Genomic DNA, 19,087 nt, shown 5'->3' with positions numbered 1-19,087 from the left:
TAACATTAATAGTTCAAGTAACAGGGCACCTCGGTGGCTCAGTTGGTTAAGCGTCCAAATGTTCCTCAGGTCGCAATCTCAAGGTTTGTGAATTCGAGCCCAGCATCAGGCTCTCTGATGTCAGTGCGGAGCCCGCTTCGCATCCTCTGTCTCCCTCTCTCTGCCCCTCCCCCACTCGTGTGCATGTGCGCACACTCTCTCTCAAAAAAGAAATAAACATTAAAAAAAAACAGTTCAAGTAACTATTGCTCATAAGGGAGTCCATCTGTCAGTATTTATTCAGAATTTCTCCAGAATGAACTAGACAAAGAAGCCTATTCTATTCCTTAAACTCAGGAGGTTAAGAAAGACATTGTCATACATTTCAGCAACATCCCAGCAATAAACTAAGACTATATCAAAAGGGAAAGGGGGGGGCAAAAGAATTAAGCCCCAAATGATGTTAAAAGTACCTGAGCTTCGATTCTGAGGCCAGTTTAAATTGGATCTGTGAGAGAGCAGCTTGGACGCATTTAGGAAAGCACACATCTGTGAGCCTATGGAGACACTGTGCCCTGGGATGTTTTCTGATATGACTAAGTGATACATTCCTTGAGCACAGGGGCCATGCCTTACTCATCTTGTGCCTCACGAAGAGTAGGTGCTCACTAAATGCTCAGTGAATTAGTGAATATAAATACACTGATGTTTAGGCAATGAGCAACTAGAATTCCAGATTATCTGTTCATTAAAACCATGAGACATAAGTGGCCATGCCTGTTGCAAAAGACCTGAAACACTTGGAAAGAGTTAATCACACTGTCCCACAACCTCTAATTCGATGAGATATCAGGGACTGGTGAAAGAAGTCCTCATCAGTCTCAAAATTCTCAACTCAGTGAGCAAGCCGAATATTCACACTAAACCTCTCTTGACATATAGCCAGATTCTGATTCTTGGGATGACCAGGCAATTAAGTTCATATGAGCTTTTTCCCCTTTCCCCAATAGATTTTTTTTAATTAGCATGGCTTCTCTGAGTCCATCTTTAGTTATTGAGGAATGTATCACATCTTCGGCTGACGTTCTCCAGCCCAGGGGTTCACAAACCACTGTCCCTCAGAGTCACCTTGTGAAAACAGACTGCTGGGCCCCACCCTCAGAGTTTCTGATTCACCAAGTCTGAAATCTGGAGTGGGGACTAATGATGTGCATCCTGACAAGTTCCCAGGTGAGGCTCATGCTGCTGGTTAGAGAGCCCCTGCTCCAGTCCTTAAAAGACCGATATTAAAAATGGAACTGAGAATACATCAGATGCTAACTAAAATGGGCCCTCTTTTTTTAAAAAGCTTTGCCAATTTTTTTGTTGTTGTTGAGCAAAGAATATAAAGAACTTTATGGAAGGCACACTAAAGAGTCGCTGGAACAGTAGCAGAAGTGTCCGATATTGCTAATCTGGTGGCAAAGACACCTTACTGTAAAAAAAGAGAATTCTCGGTACCTTAGGCCATCAACAAAGCCAAGTCCAGGCTCAAAGCTAAGACTCCTCTCCACGTTTAATGAGGAGAAGGAATCCTTCTGAAAGTCTTGCTCTAAAGCCTTTCTGTGGGCTCACCTCAGCAAACTGTCATCTGTCATCATCACCTACATTTTTAACCTAGAAACTGACTTAACATTTTTCCCTATAAGGTAGTGTGACTGAGTTTCCATGAAAATCCAGGAATTTCAAAATAGGCATCCTACCAGTTCTATTTCCATAGAACATAACGAGAAACTCTTGAAAAATTAAAGTGTGACTTGTGCTATGTGGATTGTTACAAATGTACTCATGGTAGATAAGCAAACATGGAGAATAAGATAAAAATAAAAATTTGATGATAAAAGTTTTGGAGGTTAAGCCTTTGTTATAATTTCATGTATGACTGAATGTTTCTTGTTGCTTCAACTTTTACCTTAAGTATTTACTTACCTCAAAATATAATGACAAAATTTCAACTATAATATATACAACTACTTTCGGGTTCCTTTCCCCATCTTGTGATGAAAAATTGCAGAAAATGCAAAAGCATACAAAACCATGACTGGCTGTGTACTGCATGAGAAATGGAACATAATCTGACATTCCTTCAACTAAAACAGTGCGAAAATGGTATTGCTTTCAAACTAGCAAATTAAAATAATTTTTGGAATAACAGCATGGCCCACTTGTGCAGGTATAATATCAGCTGCTCAAATACTAAAAGAAACAATAGTCTGACCTCATCGAAAAACTGCTGAGTTTTGCGAAGTATAAATTTTAATTCAGTCAGTTCCAGGAAGTTTCTCTTCAGAGCTTCCTGGTTTGTGTTGATTTCCTTCAGTTCATTTTCAATCTTTTCAAAATTGGCCTACAGAAAAAATAAGTAAATAAATAAATAAAATCAAACTATTAACTCAAACTAAGCTCAATATGCTTGATGTGAAAGACAGATGAATTCATCCATCCCACAGAACTCTTGGCCACCCTGATGGTTCAAACATAACTTTATATCTACCCAGCAAATGTGTGATTTTACCAGGGCAATTTTCTTTATGAAATTTTTTTGCTTAACATCATCTGTCTTTATCTATAGGTTCTATTACACAGTTGAATTTCTCAGGGGACTTTGGATGGAAAAAAATAAATACTGAAAACTCTACTGGTTATTCATTTAGTCTATGAGATGAATAAATTACTAGATAAATTGGTGTTAATCCAATAAGGTTTCGACAAGGCAGTAAACATTTATTTGGTGGCATGATAGTGCTGTATAGTAAGTTTTCACAAGATATTTACAAGCAAGAGACAATGTGGACAAGGACAGCAAGAATTCCTCTACTGTCCACCCACATAGGAAAATAATTTCTGCACTTAAGTAGAAAGAAACTTCTGGCTTCCTCAGAAGAATTGTTTACCTCTAAGTCAATCATGTCCCGGGGGAAGGGCACCTCTGGGTTTTCACCAGTGTCCATAATTGGGATATTAGCTTTTCTTATTTCTTTCTCAACAAATCCTAAAATGACAGAAGCAAAATATTCATGTATAGCACAGGCCTGGAATTGCCAGTATTTGAGAAAAAAAATAAGACCCCAAACCTGGCTAAAAAGAGCTTCATTCCCAGAAAGATACTCTCATATAAAAGAAGCAGAACATGTAAATCCTTTTTTTCTCCACGTTCCTCTTCCTCCACTGCACACTCTATAACAACCGCAGCTACCCCAGAGAGGATTATCATCCCACTACTGTCTTCCTTTCCTCTTTTGATCTTAAAACTGGACCTCATCTGCTTCAGTTCTCCACCCTGTGCAACTACTGCCCCAGAGTATGATGGTTCTGCTTGTAGATACTGTTGTAGGACAGAGTTACAGAACAGGGTGATTCAATAGAATATTTGACATTTAGCAAACTTGTGAGACAGCTCCAGATCAAAAGGGTTTCATTAAACTTGAAAAACAATCAGATCAGTTTTAACAACACAAAAACCCAAAAAGCACGACACGGAATAAGGTCCTAAAATACCAGAAGAGAAAAGTGACAACTAGTAACTTTTTTAGTGCAGGGACCAAATTCACCAATCAGCTAACTAAAAGCTGGCATAGTATAGTAGTGAGATCACGGGTTTCAGAGCCAGAGAGAACAACCTGGATTCAAATACTGGTTCCAGTACAACTGCTTATGTTCCCAGGCAAGTCACTTAACCTCTCTGATCTTTGGTTTCCCCGTTTATTTATTTATTTAATACTTATTTTTTAAGTAATCTCTACACCCCATGTGGGGCTCAAACTCACCACCCTGAGATCAAGAGTCAGATGCTCTACTGACTGAGCCAACCAGGCAGCCTGGCTTCCTAATTTATTAAATGAGGTAATACCCAACTGAAGGAATATTGTGAGGAATGAATGAAATAAAGTTTATGAACTCCCCAACTCTCAACAGTACCCTAATAAATGTGTTAGTTTCTTCCTTCACAAAAAGCTCAAATTAAAAGGTGGTTATATTGATATCTAAAATAGATGGTGGGCGCCTGGGTGGCTCAGTTGGTGGAATGTGTGACTCCTGATCTCAGGGTTGTGGGTTTAAGCCCACACTGCTTAAAAATAAAATCTTTAAAAATTATAATAAATAATATTTTTAAATTAAAAAACATATAAAATAAAATAAAAATAAAATAAAAATAGTGGTCTGAGTCCTGTCTCTCAGAATTCTATAATGCAATAGCTATAGCAGTAGCTGTAAAACCCTTCCCATAAAAAATAACCAATGTGTTCAGCTTGTAATCTTGTCGTCTCAAAGTTTCCATTAAGCACCACCTAGCCCCAATACCATAAAATCTACTTGTACATGAGAAATTCATCTTAATATCAAGATCCCAAGACTATTCCTCCTTTCTTTTTCTCCTGTAGTATTTTCTCGTTTTGTTAAGAGGACTAGCATCTCTAATTTAAGACAAATGACTCGTTATAGGAACATCATACAGGACCAAAATGCACATACGAAGCTTTCGATCCATTTCTTCACATCTTCTAACTTCATTCACAAATTTCCGCTGGAAAACATTCACATCTGGATTTAACTGCAAAATAAGAACACAATACCAAATATTTAAAACAAATTTTTTTAAGGTTTATTTATCTTTGAGAGAGAGAGAGAGAGAGAGAGAGAGAGAGAGAGTGTGCACATGCACGCTAGCAGGGGAGGGGCAGAGAGAGAGGGAGACATAATCTGAAGAAGGCTTCAGGCTCTGAGCTGTCAGCACAGAGCCAAATGTGGGGTTCAAACTCACAAACTGTGAGATCATGCCCTGAGCCTAAGTGGGACACTTAACCAACTGAGCTACCCAGGTGCTCCCCAAATATTTAAATACTGCATCTATTTCCTCTGTGTCACAAGCAACACATTCTGCAAAGTGAAACCTAATTTTGTGTCAGTGTATGATGCAATCATATGATGCAAAAATGGTCTACTGCCCTATATAACCTGCTTCAGGGCCAATCACACCAACTGAAGATAAAAACCCCTCTCTCACTGTGGCACCACATTATTGGAATGGAGGCAAATTAGACAAAGCACCAAGGTACAAGATGGTTCTCCCAGGCCAAAGTCTCAGTGAGCTCCCCCAGCCAAAAACTTGAGCAATGATGTATACCAGAAGCTCTGCCCAGTTTTCCTTCTCTTCCTCCCAATCAGAAGAGACAAAAGGCAAACATCTTTTATTCTTCTGTCCCAGGATCTTCACTTCCTACCAGACAGGCTGGTTTATTCATTCATACCTCACAAGTAATTTTCAAAGCAATGTGACAGATATTCTGGGAAATACAAACAAGTTCCTACTTACTAAGAAGCCTGAAATCTAGTAAAGAAAAAAAATACACACAACCAACAAGAGCACGTGATAAATTCCATAAAAGTAATATCAATAAAGAACTATAGCTACTCACTCAACATTTATGGAGCACTATATATACACTACTGTATTAGGCACTGTTATAAGTACAAAAGGATATGTCCAAGCTTTGAGGAGCTATCAGATCCATGGACGAGACAGACACAAACTAATAGATGCAATTTGTTGTGATAAATGCTACTTTAAAAAAGTAAATATTGTTGTCAGTTTCTTATACAATTAAACATATACATAGGTACATCATAACTAAGCATTCCACTACTAGATATTTGTTTAAGAGAAATGAAAACATGTCTACAGAGATTCGTACAAGAATGTTTACAGCATGGCATAAGAACAGACACTCAGATCAATGGAACAGAATAACCCAGAAATGGACCCACAACGTATGGCCAACCAATCTTTGACAAAGCAGGAAAGAATATCCGATTGAATAGACAGTATCTTTACCAAGTGGTGCTGGGAAAACTGGACAGCGACATGCAGAAGAATGAACCTGGACCACTTTCTTACACGATACACAAAAATAAACTCAAAATGGATGAAAGACCTAAATGTAAGACAGGAAGCCATCAAAATCCTTGAGGAGAAAGCAGGCAAAAATCTCTTTCATCTTGGCCGCAGAAACTTCTTATTCAACATGTCTCTGGAGGTAAGGGAAACAAAAAGCAAAAATGAACTACTTGGACCTCATCAAAATAAAAAGGTCCTGCACAGCGAAGGAAACAATCAGCAAAACTAAAAGGCAACCGACAGAATGGGAGAAGACATTTGCAAATGACGTATCAGATAAAGGGTTAGTCTCCAAAATCTAAAGAAGTTATCAAACTCAACACCCCAAAAACACATATTCCAGTGAAGAAATGGGCAAAAGACATGAATAGACATTTCTCCAAAGAAGACATCCAGATGGTCAACCAACACATGAAAAAATGCTCAACATCACTCATCATCAGGGATATACAAATCAAAATCACCATGAGATACCACCTCACACCTGTCAGAATGGCTAACACTAACAACTCAGACAACAACACATGTTGGCAAGGATGAGGAGAAAGAGGATCTCTTTTGCACTGCTGGTGGGAATGCAAACTGGTGCAGCCACTCTGGAAAACAGTATGGAGGTTCCTCAAAAAATTAAAAATAGAACTACCCTATGACCCAGCAAATGCACTACTAGGTATTTATCCAAGGGATACAGGTGTGCTGTTTCAAACAGGCACATGCACCCCCATGTTTTAACAGCTCTATCGACAATAGCCGAAGTATGGAAAGAACCCAAATGTCCACCGATGGATGAATGGATAAAGAAGATGTGGTATACATACACAACGGAGTATTACTCTGCAGTCAAAAAGAATGAAATCTTGCCATTTGCAACTATGTGGATGGAACTAGAGGGTATTATGCTAAGCAAAATTAGTCAGAGAAAGACAAATATCACATGACTTCACTCGTATGAAGAATTTAAGATACAAAACAGATAAACATAAGGGAAAGGAAGCAAAAATAATAAACATAGAACAAACAGAGGGTTACTGGAGGGGTTTTGGGAGGGGGGCATTAAGGAATCTACTTCTGAAATCGTTGCACTATATGCTAACTTGGCTGTAAATTAAAAAATAAATAAATTAAAAGAAATAAATAAAACAATTTTCTAGAAAAATATAATTTACCAAGACTGACAAGGAAAAAACAACAACAGAATAAGCCTATAATCAGTAAAGAAATTTCAACAGTTAAAATATATCCATCTAAAAAATATCAGGCCTAGGGGCGCCTGGCTGGTAGTGGAGCGTGGGACTCTTGACCTTGGGGTCATGAGTTCAAGCCCCACATGGAGCATAGAGCTTACTTTAAAAATAAGAAAAATAATAAATAAATAATAAGTAAAAACATCAGGCCTAGAAGGTGTAAAGATGATTTGTACTAATCTTATTTTTTTTAAATTTAATTTTATTTATTTATTTTTTTAACATTTATTTATTTTTGAGACAGAGAGAGGACAGAGTATGAACGGGGGAGGGTCAGAGAGAGGGAGACACAGAATCGGAAGCAGGCTCCAGGCTCTGAGCTGTCAGCACAGAGCCCGATGCAGGGCTCGAACTCACGGACCGCGAGATCATGACCTGAGCCGAAGTCGGCCGCTTAACCGACTGAGCCACCCAGGCGCCCCTGTACTAATCTTTTAAAGACGAGATAAACCCAAATCTTTAGAAAATTATTCCAAAGAGGCAAAACGAAGGAACACTCCTCAACTAACAAATAAGACCGGCCAGTATAAGCTTGATACAGGGCGAGAATAGTTTGACAAAGGACAAGTACAAGCCGGTATCACTTATCAATACAGTAGTCTCTCCCTTCTTATTTCTAGTTTTAGTTACCTGCAGTCAACTGTGGTCCAGAACCAAGTGATCCTCCTTCTGACATATAGTCAGAAAGTCAACAGTAACCTAACGCTACATGACAACCCCTATGTCATTCATCTCACTTCATCTCGTCACATTGGCATCTCATCATCTCACATCCTCACAAGAAGGGTGAGTACAGTAGAAAAAGATATTTTCTTTTTTTTCTTTTTTTTTTTTTTAATTTTTTTTTTTTTTAACGTTTATTTATTTTTGAGACAGAGAGAGACAGAGCATGAACGGGGGAGGGGCAGAGAGAGAGGGAGACACAGAATCGGAAGCAGGCTCCAGGCTCCGAGCCATCAGCCCAGAGCCCGACGCGGGGCTCGAACTCACGGACCGCGAGATCGTGACCTGGCTGAAGTCGGCCGCTTAACCGACTGCGCCACCCAGGCGCCCCTGAAAAAGATATTTTCAGAGAGACCACATTCACATAACTTTCATTACAGTATAGTTACAATTGTTCTATTTTATTATTGTTGTTAATCTCTTACCTTGTCTAACTGATAAAGTTTATCATGTATATTTGTATAGTAAAAAACAACGCGCGCACACACACACACACACACACACACACACACACACACACGGTTTAGTACTATCTGTGGTTTCAGGCACCCATGGTAGGTCTTGGAACGTATCCTCCATAGATAAGGAGGGGGTCTACTGTGTAAGAGAAAAAAATCCTAATACAATATTAGGAAACTGAATCCCCAAATTCTTTTGAAATACACCTCATGAGCGAGTTGACTTTACATAGGCTTGCAAGGATGATTTTACATTAAAAAAAAAAAAACAAAAAAACCCAACAACTATACAATTGCCCAATAAGCATATGAAAAGATGCTCCACGTAATTGGCCATGAGGGAAATGCAAATCAAAACCACTGTGAGATACCACTTCATAGCCATTAAGATGGTTATCATAAAAATTTTTTAAATGAAAAATAACAAGTGACAGTGAGGATGTGAAGAAATTGGAACCCTCCTATGTTGCTGCTGGGAACGAAAATGGTGTGGCTGCTGTAAAAAGCAGTCTCCTGGAGGTTCCTCAGAAAACTAAACATAGAATTAACATATGATCCAGAAATTCCACCCATAAGTACACACCCAAAAGAAATAAGCAATCAAACAAATACTTGTACACAAATGCTTACAGTAGCATTACTGACAACAGTCAAAAAATGGAAACAACCCCAATATGTTCAAGTGATGAATGAATAAAGAAAAGGCGGTATATGCATACAATGGAATATCATTCAGCCATAAAAAGGAACAAAGTCCTAATACGTGCTACAATCTTGATGAATCCTGAAAACAATATGCTAAGTGGAAGAATCACGACACAAAAGGCAACGTATTGTATGATTCCAATTATGTATGACGTCCAGAACTGGAGAATCCATAGAGACAGAGATAGATTAGATGGTTGGCCAGGGCTAGGGGAAGGGAGGATGAGGAGTGACTGCTAATGGGTACAGGGCTTTTTTGGGGGGTGATGAAATGTTCTGGTTAGATAGTGATGATGGTTGCACAACCCTGTGAATACACTAAAAACCAATGAATTGTACATTGTAAAATGGTGACTTTTTTTTTTTTTTTTTTTTTTTTGCCTATCTCAATTAAAAAGATCATAGGCAGCAGAGTCAGACAGTCTGGGGGGGACAGCAGTGCCCAGGTGGCTCAGTTGGTTGAGTGCCTGACTCTTGATTTCGGCTCAGGTCATGATCTCACAGTTTGTGGGCTTGAGCCCCATATCAGGCTCCACACTGACAGGGCAGACCCTGCTTCAGATTCTCTCTCTCCCTCGCTCTCTGCCCCTCTCCCAACTTGTGTCCCCCCCCCCCCCCCAATAAGTAAATAAACTTAAGAAAAAGTAGTCTGAGGGTACAGATCTGTGTGTCTTGGGTAGATATTTTCATCTGTGGCCTGGGGTACTAGTCTATAATATGAGAATGGCAAGTTCCACTATTCAAAAGTAGGTTCTACTTCTCAGAGTTGCTGCGAGGAATGCCTAAAATAATAATGTAAAATGTTCAATATGGCAACAAAAAAATGCAAACTATCATTGTGACTGTAAGTGTTAAACGGCAAGGGATTAAAGAGTAGAGAAGCATGTCAAAGAGAAGAGTGGATGGGGGGACAGATGAGTCACACAAGATTTTGAACAAGTTGAGCGAGGAAAATGTCCCACTCAATCGTCTCTAAAACCCAGAGTGGTGGTATGTTTTGCAGAGAAGATAGGCAACAGCTCTATCTTATACTGAAACCACCCACTTTAAGATGTTGCCCATTTTCAAATGAAAAATAGATACAAAAAAGAAAGTTAAAGATACATGCTGAAGCATGGATGAACCTTGAAAACATGCTAAATGAAAGAAGTCAGTCACAAAAGGCTACATATTATAGGATTCTACTGACATGAAATGTTCACAATAAGCAAATTCACAGAACAGTAGATTAATGGTTTCCAGGGGGTAGAAGTGGAGGAGGGGCATTGGGACGAAAACAGGCAGTGAGTGTTAATGGCGACAGAATTTCTTGTCAGGGTAATGAAAGTTCTAAAACTGACCGTGGTGATGGTTGTAGAACTCTGTGAATATACTAAAAATCACTGAATCATACACTTCGGATGGACAAATTATATCTCAGTAAAGCTGTTTAAAAAAGACAGTAGGAAAAAAATCTGGATATGTAATTTACCAAATTAATAGATTAATGGAAAAAAACATGATAACCTCAACAAATGAAGAAAAAGGCATTCAATAAAATTTTGCAATCATTTGTGGCAATAACTTTAGAAAATCAGAAATTCAAAGGAATCTGAATAATTTAATAGAATTTTCTAAAAACTTAAGAGTAAACATCTTATTTAAATTGTGAAATAATAGGGCACCTGGAGGACTCAGTCAGTTAAGCATCGACTCCTGGTCTCAGCTCAGGCCTTGATCTCGGGGTCATGAGTTCAAGCCCCAAGTTGGGCTCTGTGCTGGGTGTGTAGCCTACTTGAAAATAACAAGTAAATAAAATTGTGAAATATTGGGGTACCTGGCTGGCTCAATTGCAAGGGCATGCAACTCTTGATCTCGGGGTCATTGAGTTTAACCCCACATTGAATGTAAAGATTATAGAAAGAAAGAAAGAAAGAAACAAACAAACAAACAAACAAACAAACAAACTTAGATTCCCCTTAAAGTCAGGAGCATAGACAAGAATGCCATGTGACACATACATAGCCTTACTTCTTATTAACAAAAACCCCAGGGGCACCTGGGTGGCTAAGTCAGATAAGCATTTGACTCTTGGTTTTGGCTCAGGTCACGATCTCACAGTTCATGGGATCAAGCCCCGCATCAGGCTCCGCATTAAAAATGTAGAATCTGCTTGGGATTCTCTCTCTTCTTCCCTCTGCCCCTCCCTCTCTCTCTCTCAAAATAAATAAATAAATTTAACAAATGTTCATTTAAGGCAGTTACTGCTCAGCTGAAAAGCCTCTTTTCCCAGACTCCCTTACAGCTAGACTATGCCATAATTCTGGTCAACAAAACTTAGGAAACTCTTCTGAGGATTTCTAAGAAAGTTGTTTTTTGGTTGGTTTTTTTTTTTTTTTCCTCCTAATAGAAGTACTCCTTTCTCCCTGCACTTCCTTCTTCTTGCCTAGAATATGCATGCAATGCCTGGAGCTTTGGTGGTCCTCTACGAGGACAAAAGCTAAATGCTCCAGGATGGCCAAAAAGAAATATAGGATGATCTTAGGACACTGGTGATAGTGTGAAGCTGGGCCTCATGTTACATGAGAAAGTACATCCCTATCACTTGGGTTTTCAGTTACATATAGCTGAACACAATCCTAACCAGTATTAGTTTGCCGTTACTCTTCTTCTGCCTGTTAGTAAAGGTCTTAAGGTACACGGCAAAATAAGAAAAAAAAGAATAAGGACTTGAAAGGAGGAAACAGCTTACTCTTCAACATTGCAGTAAAAAAGATTATATCAAACATAGCAAAATGTTAACAAGTGGTGAATCGACTGAAGAGTATTCAGCTTTGAAATTTTTAAAAATAAAAATTTAGGGAAAAAATACTAATAAGCAAAAAAGAACAATTTTATGTGTGACCACATATACCATAAACAAAGAGAAAAGACAGGGGTGCCTGGGCGGTTCAGTCAGTTAAGCACCTGACTTCAGCTCAGGTCATGATCTCACGGTCCGTGAGTTCGAGCCCTGTGTTAGGCTCTGCGCTGACAGCTCAGAGCCTGGAGCCTGCTTCAGATTCTGTGTCTCCCTCTCTCTCTGCCCCTCCCCCACTCACACTCTGTTTCTCAAAAATGAATAAATGTTAAAAAAAATTTTTTTTTAAACAAAGGGAAAAGACAAGGCAAATTATCAGTAAAGGATTAGTAAAAGATTAGCTTCCAAAAATACATGAAGAACTTTTACATATTCTGTAAGTCAGTAAGCAGACATTCATGGGAATGAATTCCATTATGTCCAATAACCAGATAAAAAGATACTGAGCGTACTAATCAAGAAAATTCAAATTAAAACAACAAAGATACAGCACTTCACAACACCTAACAGTTAAAGAGGCACAGGATGCTCAGCAATGCCCCTCTTAGTTATAATCCCCAGAGCAGCAACAAGTCCGTGAAATCAATACTCTTTACACAGTAACACTAAAACATCATTTGCCTTTTTCATCCTCACTCATGAATATTCAGTGAAGTTTTCCAGAGGCTCATGGTATACATCACAGCCAGATGACTGCAGAAGCAGATAGGAGAATCCAGCTGGCTTCTATTAATTCAGACATTAAAGAAATTTTCAAAAATATAAAAGCAAAGCAATTCTTTTATTTTGGAAAATATAATTATTTTTTAAAAAAAATACTACTTATGATAACACATATCAGGTTTATTATTGTGAGGTTGTTTTTTTTTTTATTTTATTTAAAAAAAAAATTTTTTTTTTTACATTTATTTATTTTTGAGACAGAGAGAGACAGAGCATGAACGGGGGAGGGTCAGAGAGAGGGAGACACAGAATCTGAAACAGGCTCCAGGCTCTGAGCTGTCAGCACAGAGCCCGACGCGGGGCTCGAACTCACGGACCGCGAGATCATGACCTGAGCCGAAGTCGGCCGCTTAACCGACTGAGCCACCCAGGCGCCCCTATTATTGTGAGTTTTTAAATAAGTATTTTAAACATATCTTCATTTTAATTTCCAATACAATAAATATTGACAGCTATAACTCATAAAAGCTCTTTAGGATCCTCAATCATGTTTTCAGAGTGTAAAGAGGACCTTAGACCAAAAATTTTGAGAACCACTGCCCTGGAGAAACTATCACACATGTATACCGGGAGACATATACAAGAATCTTCCTTGTAACACTGTAATAACAAAGAACTGCAATTACTTAAATGTTCATCAGAAGGAAAAAATTATAAACTGTATATATTCTTACAATAACTATATAGCAATTTTAAGAAATGAACTAATGCTACCTGTAACAGGTGGTCAAATCTCACAAATAATGAATTTCAAAAGCACGGTGCTGAAAGATACATACAATATGCCATGCATACAGTTTTAAAACATGCAAAATCATACTAGCATATATTATTATTTAGCGATACACACATATGTAGCAAGAGTAAAAAATAAAAATACATGGGAATGATAAAAGCAAAACATGCCTGGCTCAAACATGGCTGGCTCAGTCGGGAGAGCATGTGACTCTCAGTCCTGGGATCATGAGTTCAAGCCCCATGTTGGGCATAGACTTACTTAAAAAAAAAAAAAAAAAAAAAAAAAAAGGCAAAAATCATTGCAGAGGTTACCTGTAGGGAGGTGGGGAGAGAAATAGCATGCAGGAAGACTACACAGGAGCCTTCAATTACATGAATGTTTATCTCTTAAGTAGACAGTAGAAATGGAGGTATTCATTATGTTATTCCCTATAATTTTTTGTCTGATTGCAATACATCATAAGTAAAATTTAAGAATGCTGAAGAGAGGGGCACAGGGGTGGCTCAGTCGGTTAAACATCCAACTCTGGATTTCAGCTCAGGTCATGATCTCACGGTTCGTGAGTTTGAGCCCCATGTCAGGCTCTGCACTGAAAGCCTGGGATTCTCTCTCCCCCACACTCTCTGCCCCTCCCACCCTCTCTCTCCCTCAAAAAAAAAAAAAAAAAAAAATGCTGAATAGATACAATGGGTGTTAGGAAGGGGGAGACACTATAGGACCAACTTCCTTTGGTTTCAAATTAAGGGTGACTTAGGTTTGATTTAGGTCTCAAATCTAGAAAACTGGAAGACTATCAATACATTAGCTCAAACTTAGGAAGTCAGGATGAAGAAATAGTTTGGGAGAAGGTAAGGTGCTGGGATTTAGACAGGCTACCATGAGAAGTAGAAATGACAAAATTCTTAGAGAGTTGTAAATTTACGGATGGTGTTTGAGAACTGTCAGGGCCAGAGACATAGATTTGGGGCTCAACAAATAAGATGGAAGATTTGAGAATAGATGAGGTCATCAAAAAAGGTGGTAAAGGAAGATGTGGCTATGGACAAGCTTCTCCAGACAGAGCAGAGGAGAGAGCTTGAGGAATAATGACACAGAAAGCCAAGATGGAGAAGATAAGAGAGGTTAGTGGAAGATAACAGTGAGCCCTCAGGATGATAAGAAAAGGAATCAGAATCAGGTAGGAGAACATTCAAAGAGGGAAGGCATAAGAAGGTTCAAAGATAATAAAAAGTATACTATGTCACTGGACTATATTTGTGTAATTTCAGTGTGCCAGTTCCAGGAAGCCAATATTGATTAATCCCACCCCATTCTGACCACTCCTCTGTCACCTATTCATTCGAACAAATGCTGACAGTATCCTGTATGTGGACACAAAGGATACAATGATTGTCTTCAGCATCCTAAGATGACAGTAGAAGACAGAGACTAATCAACTACTAACACTAGTGAATGTAAAACCACAACTACCGTGAATGCTATCAGTGAAAGTACCTGGAGCTTTGAGATGCGTAATTAGGGAACTGTTAACTCCTCTTTCCTTTCAACAGGGTATGTTGTGCCTTCTTCAGCAGACTGCAAGCCCCTTAGGGCATACTTTTTTATACTTAGACTGCTGATTTTCTTTAGATATCTTCTCTAAGTGCTCAGCATAATGCTTCAAAATAATGGATATTTAGTATATGCTTACTTATATATCTGTACGTTGATGCATCAGATTTTGTAATAAACATGTCCTACTGTATGGAAGAGCTATGACATTTTTTAAATAACCTGCCACAGGTGTTAAAGAGGCCAAAAGCAATGTGCAAGCCTTGGTGTGTCCTCTACCCGCATCCCAATCAATTACCTTGAGATTGTGTAGGATTATTTGCAAAGGGGGAGCTAGTAAAATCATGGAAATTTTGGCACAAACATTCTCACCTCTAGAGAGACAACTCGAAATGTACACTCTACCAACAGTAAGCCAGTGCTATAATGTTATTTTTTTTTAATTTTTTTTTTAACATTTATTTATTTTTGAGACAGAGAGAGACAGAGCATGAACAGGGGAGGGGCAGAGAGAGAGGGAGACACAGAATCTGAAACAGGCTCCAGGCTCTGAGCTGTCAGCACAGAGCCCGACGCGGGGCTCGAACTCACGAACCGTGAGATCATGACCTGAGCCGAAGTCAGACGCCTAACCGACCAAGCCACCCAGGCGCCCCTGTAATGTTATTTTTGCAAATAAAACCCAACATTCATCATAAGGTAATTAGCCATGACAAGAAAAAACAGAGTTTAAGGCATTCAACAAGCAGCCCCACAACTACTTACATCACGAAATTGAACCTTTCCCAGTTCTCCTAATTCACTGACGCAACAATAAGCAGCTTCTGATTGTAGAAAAAGCTGGGCCAGCGTCATCTCCTCACTCCGGAAAAGCTCCCCCATGGTGGCAGAAAGTGCCAGTCAATGGAGTGTATGGATTTCTCTCCAACCTAAAGCAAAAAGAGAAAACCGCATGACCTCAGATATTACCAAGAGGGCTAAGAGCAAACAACACCGCAGTAAAGCTCTTTTGTTTTGCATTCCATATCTTCTACCCCTTGCAGACAGATTTTTAACATCCTGCTTAGAAAGATGGAAAGGAGAAATTGCAAAAGACTGTTACTAAATCCTCTCCTGCAGATGAAAAGTCACTTCCTTTGCAGTCAACACCAGGATCAAATGACAATACTTTGGGGCATCTCAATACATAAGAATGTATCCAGGTTAAAAACAGGAACTGGGATTCCCAAACAGCTCTTTAAATACCCTGGACAGGGTATTATGACTCAGTGGCGTTCACACTACACAACCTGTTTTTGGTTTGTGTCAGGAAACAGAAGAGACCTAGATTACCCTCTCATAAAGGATGTCTCCCTTGAAATTAGTTTTCTACCCTCTACTGCCCATTTCTAACTCTCAGAGTCCCAGCACTACCCTAGAGCTAAGGCTACCTTAAAGGGTTTAACCTTCCAACTTCTCAGAAAACACCATTTTCTCCCTAAGGAATCTAAACACATCAGCATTATCTAAAAAAAAAAGAGAGAGAGAGAGAGAGAGAGAAAGGGGCACCTGGCTGGTTCAGTGGGTACAGCACGTGACTCTTGATCTCAGGGTCATGAGTTTCAAGCCCCAGGTTGGGTGTGGAGCCTACTTAAAAAAAAAAAAAAAAAAAAAGCCAGCTTGCATATTAAGCTGGATTTCAAGTCCAGCATGACAGGAGTACATTGATAATGACAAAGCAGTTTTTATCAAGCCACAGGGTATAAACTGGCCACCTCCTTAGCTTTCCGTTTCTTATCCCCATCCTTCAAGATTAATTACATTCTTCCATCTGTTAAAGCTTCTCATACATAAGCCAATAAAGATTTCTTTTAGGGCTGTCTTATCCTCGCCCGGTATGAAAGACAATGGCGCTATCAGTGGTCCTGAAACTGCAATTATTTGTTCGCAATCAGCTATTGTAAGGCACAGACTGCAGCGTATCTAAACTCAGCACACCATACAGTATTTTTAGTATCACGAAGGCATCCATAATGATAGGTGAAACTGGCATCAAAAGAAGAGCTACTCTGCAAGGCTGGAAGACATTTTGAGAAATTTGAATGACAAAACCTTTGTGCATTTGATGTTCAGGGCACAAAATAACACACTCATATATAAGCAAGGATTTCTCAAGAGATTACGTAGCTTGACTTTAAAATCGTCTATACCTGAGTCACTCAAAACAGCTGTTATCAGCCCTCCCACATCTTCCCCCAAACAAGGAGAGATTCCACAGCCTCTAAAGCCGGTAAAATTATGCCTGATCAGCATAGTTCAGGGGCTGCCAATAATGACAGCCTCCAGAGTTGCCTCCCTGCTTCTGTTCTTTAATGATTACAAGTCTCCCGAGAACATCTCTCCCCCACTGGAGCCAAACAGAAAACCAGGCCAAAGCGATTCAGGGGTGGGACGATGTCACAAAACAAAATATGAAGAAACAGTAATTCTGCACAAGATGAATACAAATAAAGCGCCCGGCGCCCGCCTCATTATTGTCATCCAGTCCTCGTCTCCTACGAGGTACTCAAATTCACCTGCTTCATTTCCTGTCTACCCAGTGAGAAAGCAGGAATTCTCTGAGCCCAGGCACACCTACCTCCAGAAGTGACGATTAAAAGGGGGGAACCCTCAAATGGGGAGCCCCTTTAAGAAGCCCCCCAAATTCTTCTGCCTACCCAATAACCTTCAGTTCCTCCGCCCCCACCTTAAATGGGGGGGAAGGATCAGGGCCTCCAAAGAGGAGCGAACCTCCAATTCCTCTGCCCACAAGAGGGGCGCCCAAAGAGGGGTGAACCCCATTTCCTCTCAAAGACCTAAGATCCCTGCTAATTCCTTTGACAAGCGAGGAGGCTGTTAGAACGATTTCTTGTGCCCTTCCGGGGCCGCTCCCTGCCGCGCTGTACCTACATCCCCGGCTCACCTTCAGCCGCGGGCCGGGCCGCAGCCAAAGCAGCCGCCCCAGACCAAGCCCGCAGCCTCCGCGGCTCGGGACAGCTGCGCTCGACGTGCGTGCGTCCGCAAAGCCCTGCCCCCGCGTAGCGGCTGGCTCCGCCCCCCCAATGACCTCATTGCAGTCAGCCAATGGGGTGGAGCCTCGGCCGGCTGCCGCAGTGCAGAGTCGCGGGGGCGCGGGCAAGACCCGGAGTGCTGACGCCATATTGTGCGCGCGGCCGTGGCACCCGGTCCCGCGGGGCGGAGGTTCCAGTGGGGCCTGCTGGTGCGGGTGCTGGAGGCCCTGAGTCCCCGCGCCCTTCAGAATTCCTTCTCCCTAATACTTACCCTTGAGGCGAAGCTGCCTGCTTTTTTTTCTTTTCATATCCGAAGAATTCACAGCTTTTTTTCGACAGAAGAAACATAAAGGAAGGGGAGAAATCATTATGAAATGACCAGAAACCTGGAGAGGAGCTTAAAAGCGCTTACAGTCCAGGCTCCTCTACATACACACGCACCCTTTACCCTTAATTTATAGAAGAGAACATGTAAGCCCCGGAGTGAGCAACACCTTGCTCAAGGTGCCAAATCCGTTGCAGAGCCTTGAACAGGGGCTCTTTCACCTAAGTGTGGAAAAGCCCTTTTTAGGAAAGTGCTTGGTTCAGTCCCTCCAGCAAGCGTCCAGGCTCTGTTTTCCTCCAGTTAGTGGGAAAATCCCCATAAGACCATGTGTTGTGACAGTAAATTTTTATCTTGTTCGGCAAGATTCCTGCGGGCCCATTTGACCACTGAAGGGTTTTCTACTCCTCAAAAACCTTAGAAGAATAACTTAAAGTTTGGTTTTTTTAAACGCAAAAGTGGTGCTACCTACTCTTTATAAAAAACGCCTTTCTCAGTACTGATATCGACTCCCTAAGGAGGAGTAGGGATCCCAAATCATTTGTAGAAACCAGAGCTCCATCAGGAAAAACTTGGAAAACCGGTTATTCAGTCTCTGTGGGTGGTGGAACCCTACTGAGATTGAAGTGTAGTGAAGAAGATACTTCGGGTAAAAACCTAATGCTGATAATTTTGTCCACTTGGCACAGACATCATCAATCCTGCTTTACCAGCCTAAAACTAATAATGAAGGGCAAAAACGGACGTTTTATTTGAATTTCCTATCTCATATTGTGAGTGAAGATATAACTCGACTCCATTACGATTTAGTTGAGAAGTAGCACCTTGGACAGGTGATCT

At 40.3% G+C, this 19,087-nt stretch overlaps 1 protein-coding gene across 5 annotated transcripts in view; it reads right to left on the bottom strand.

The window, feature by feature from the left end:
• ATP6V0A1 (ATPase H+ transporting V0 subunit a1) overlaps positions 1-17,964 on the bottom strand; it is a 54,598-nt gene extending 36,634 nt beyond the window's left edge. For all 5 annotated transcript variants that reach the window (XM_060646036.3, XM_060646037.3, XM_060646042.3 and 2 more), the window contains exons 1-5: positions 17,838-17,964; positions 15,662-15,825; positions 4,492-4,570; positions 2,913-3,010; positions 2,237-2,365 (exon numbers count right to left, since the gene is read on the bottom strand). In XM_060646036.3, the coding sequence (XP_060502019.1) occupies positions 2,237-2,365; positions 2,913-3,010; positions 4,492-4,570; positions 15,662-15,778 (423 nt within the window). In that variant the 5' untranslated portion in view covers positions 15,779-15,825; positions 17,838-17,964. The remainder of the gene's footprint in view (positions 1-2,236; positions 2,366-2,912; positions 3,011-4,491; positions 4,571-15,661; positions 15,826-17,837) is intronic.
• Between the last annotated feature and the right edge of the window lie 1,123 nt (positions 17,965-19,087).

Source organism: Panthera onca, chromosome E1, assembly GCF_046562875.1.
Source record: "Panthera onca isolate mPanOnc1 chromosome E1, mPanOnc1 haplotype 2, whole genome shotgun sequence".
NCBI classification, from domain to species: domain Eukaryota; kingdom Metazoa; phylum Chordata; class Mammalia; order Carnivora; family Felidae; genus Panthera; species Panthera onca.
This window is presented reverse-complemented; position numbering and strand designations above follow the sequence as displayed.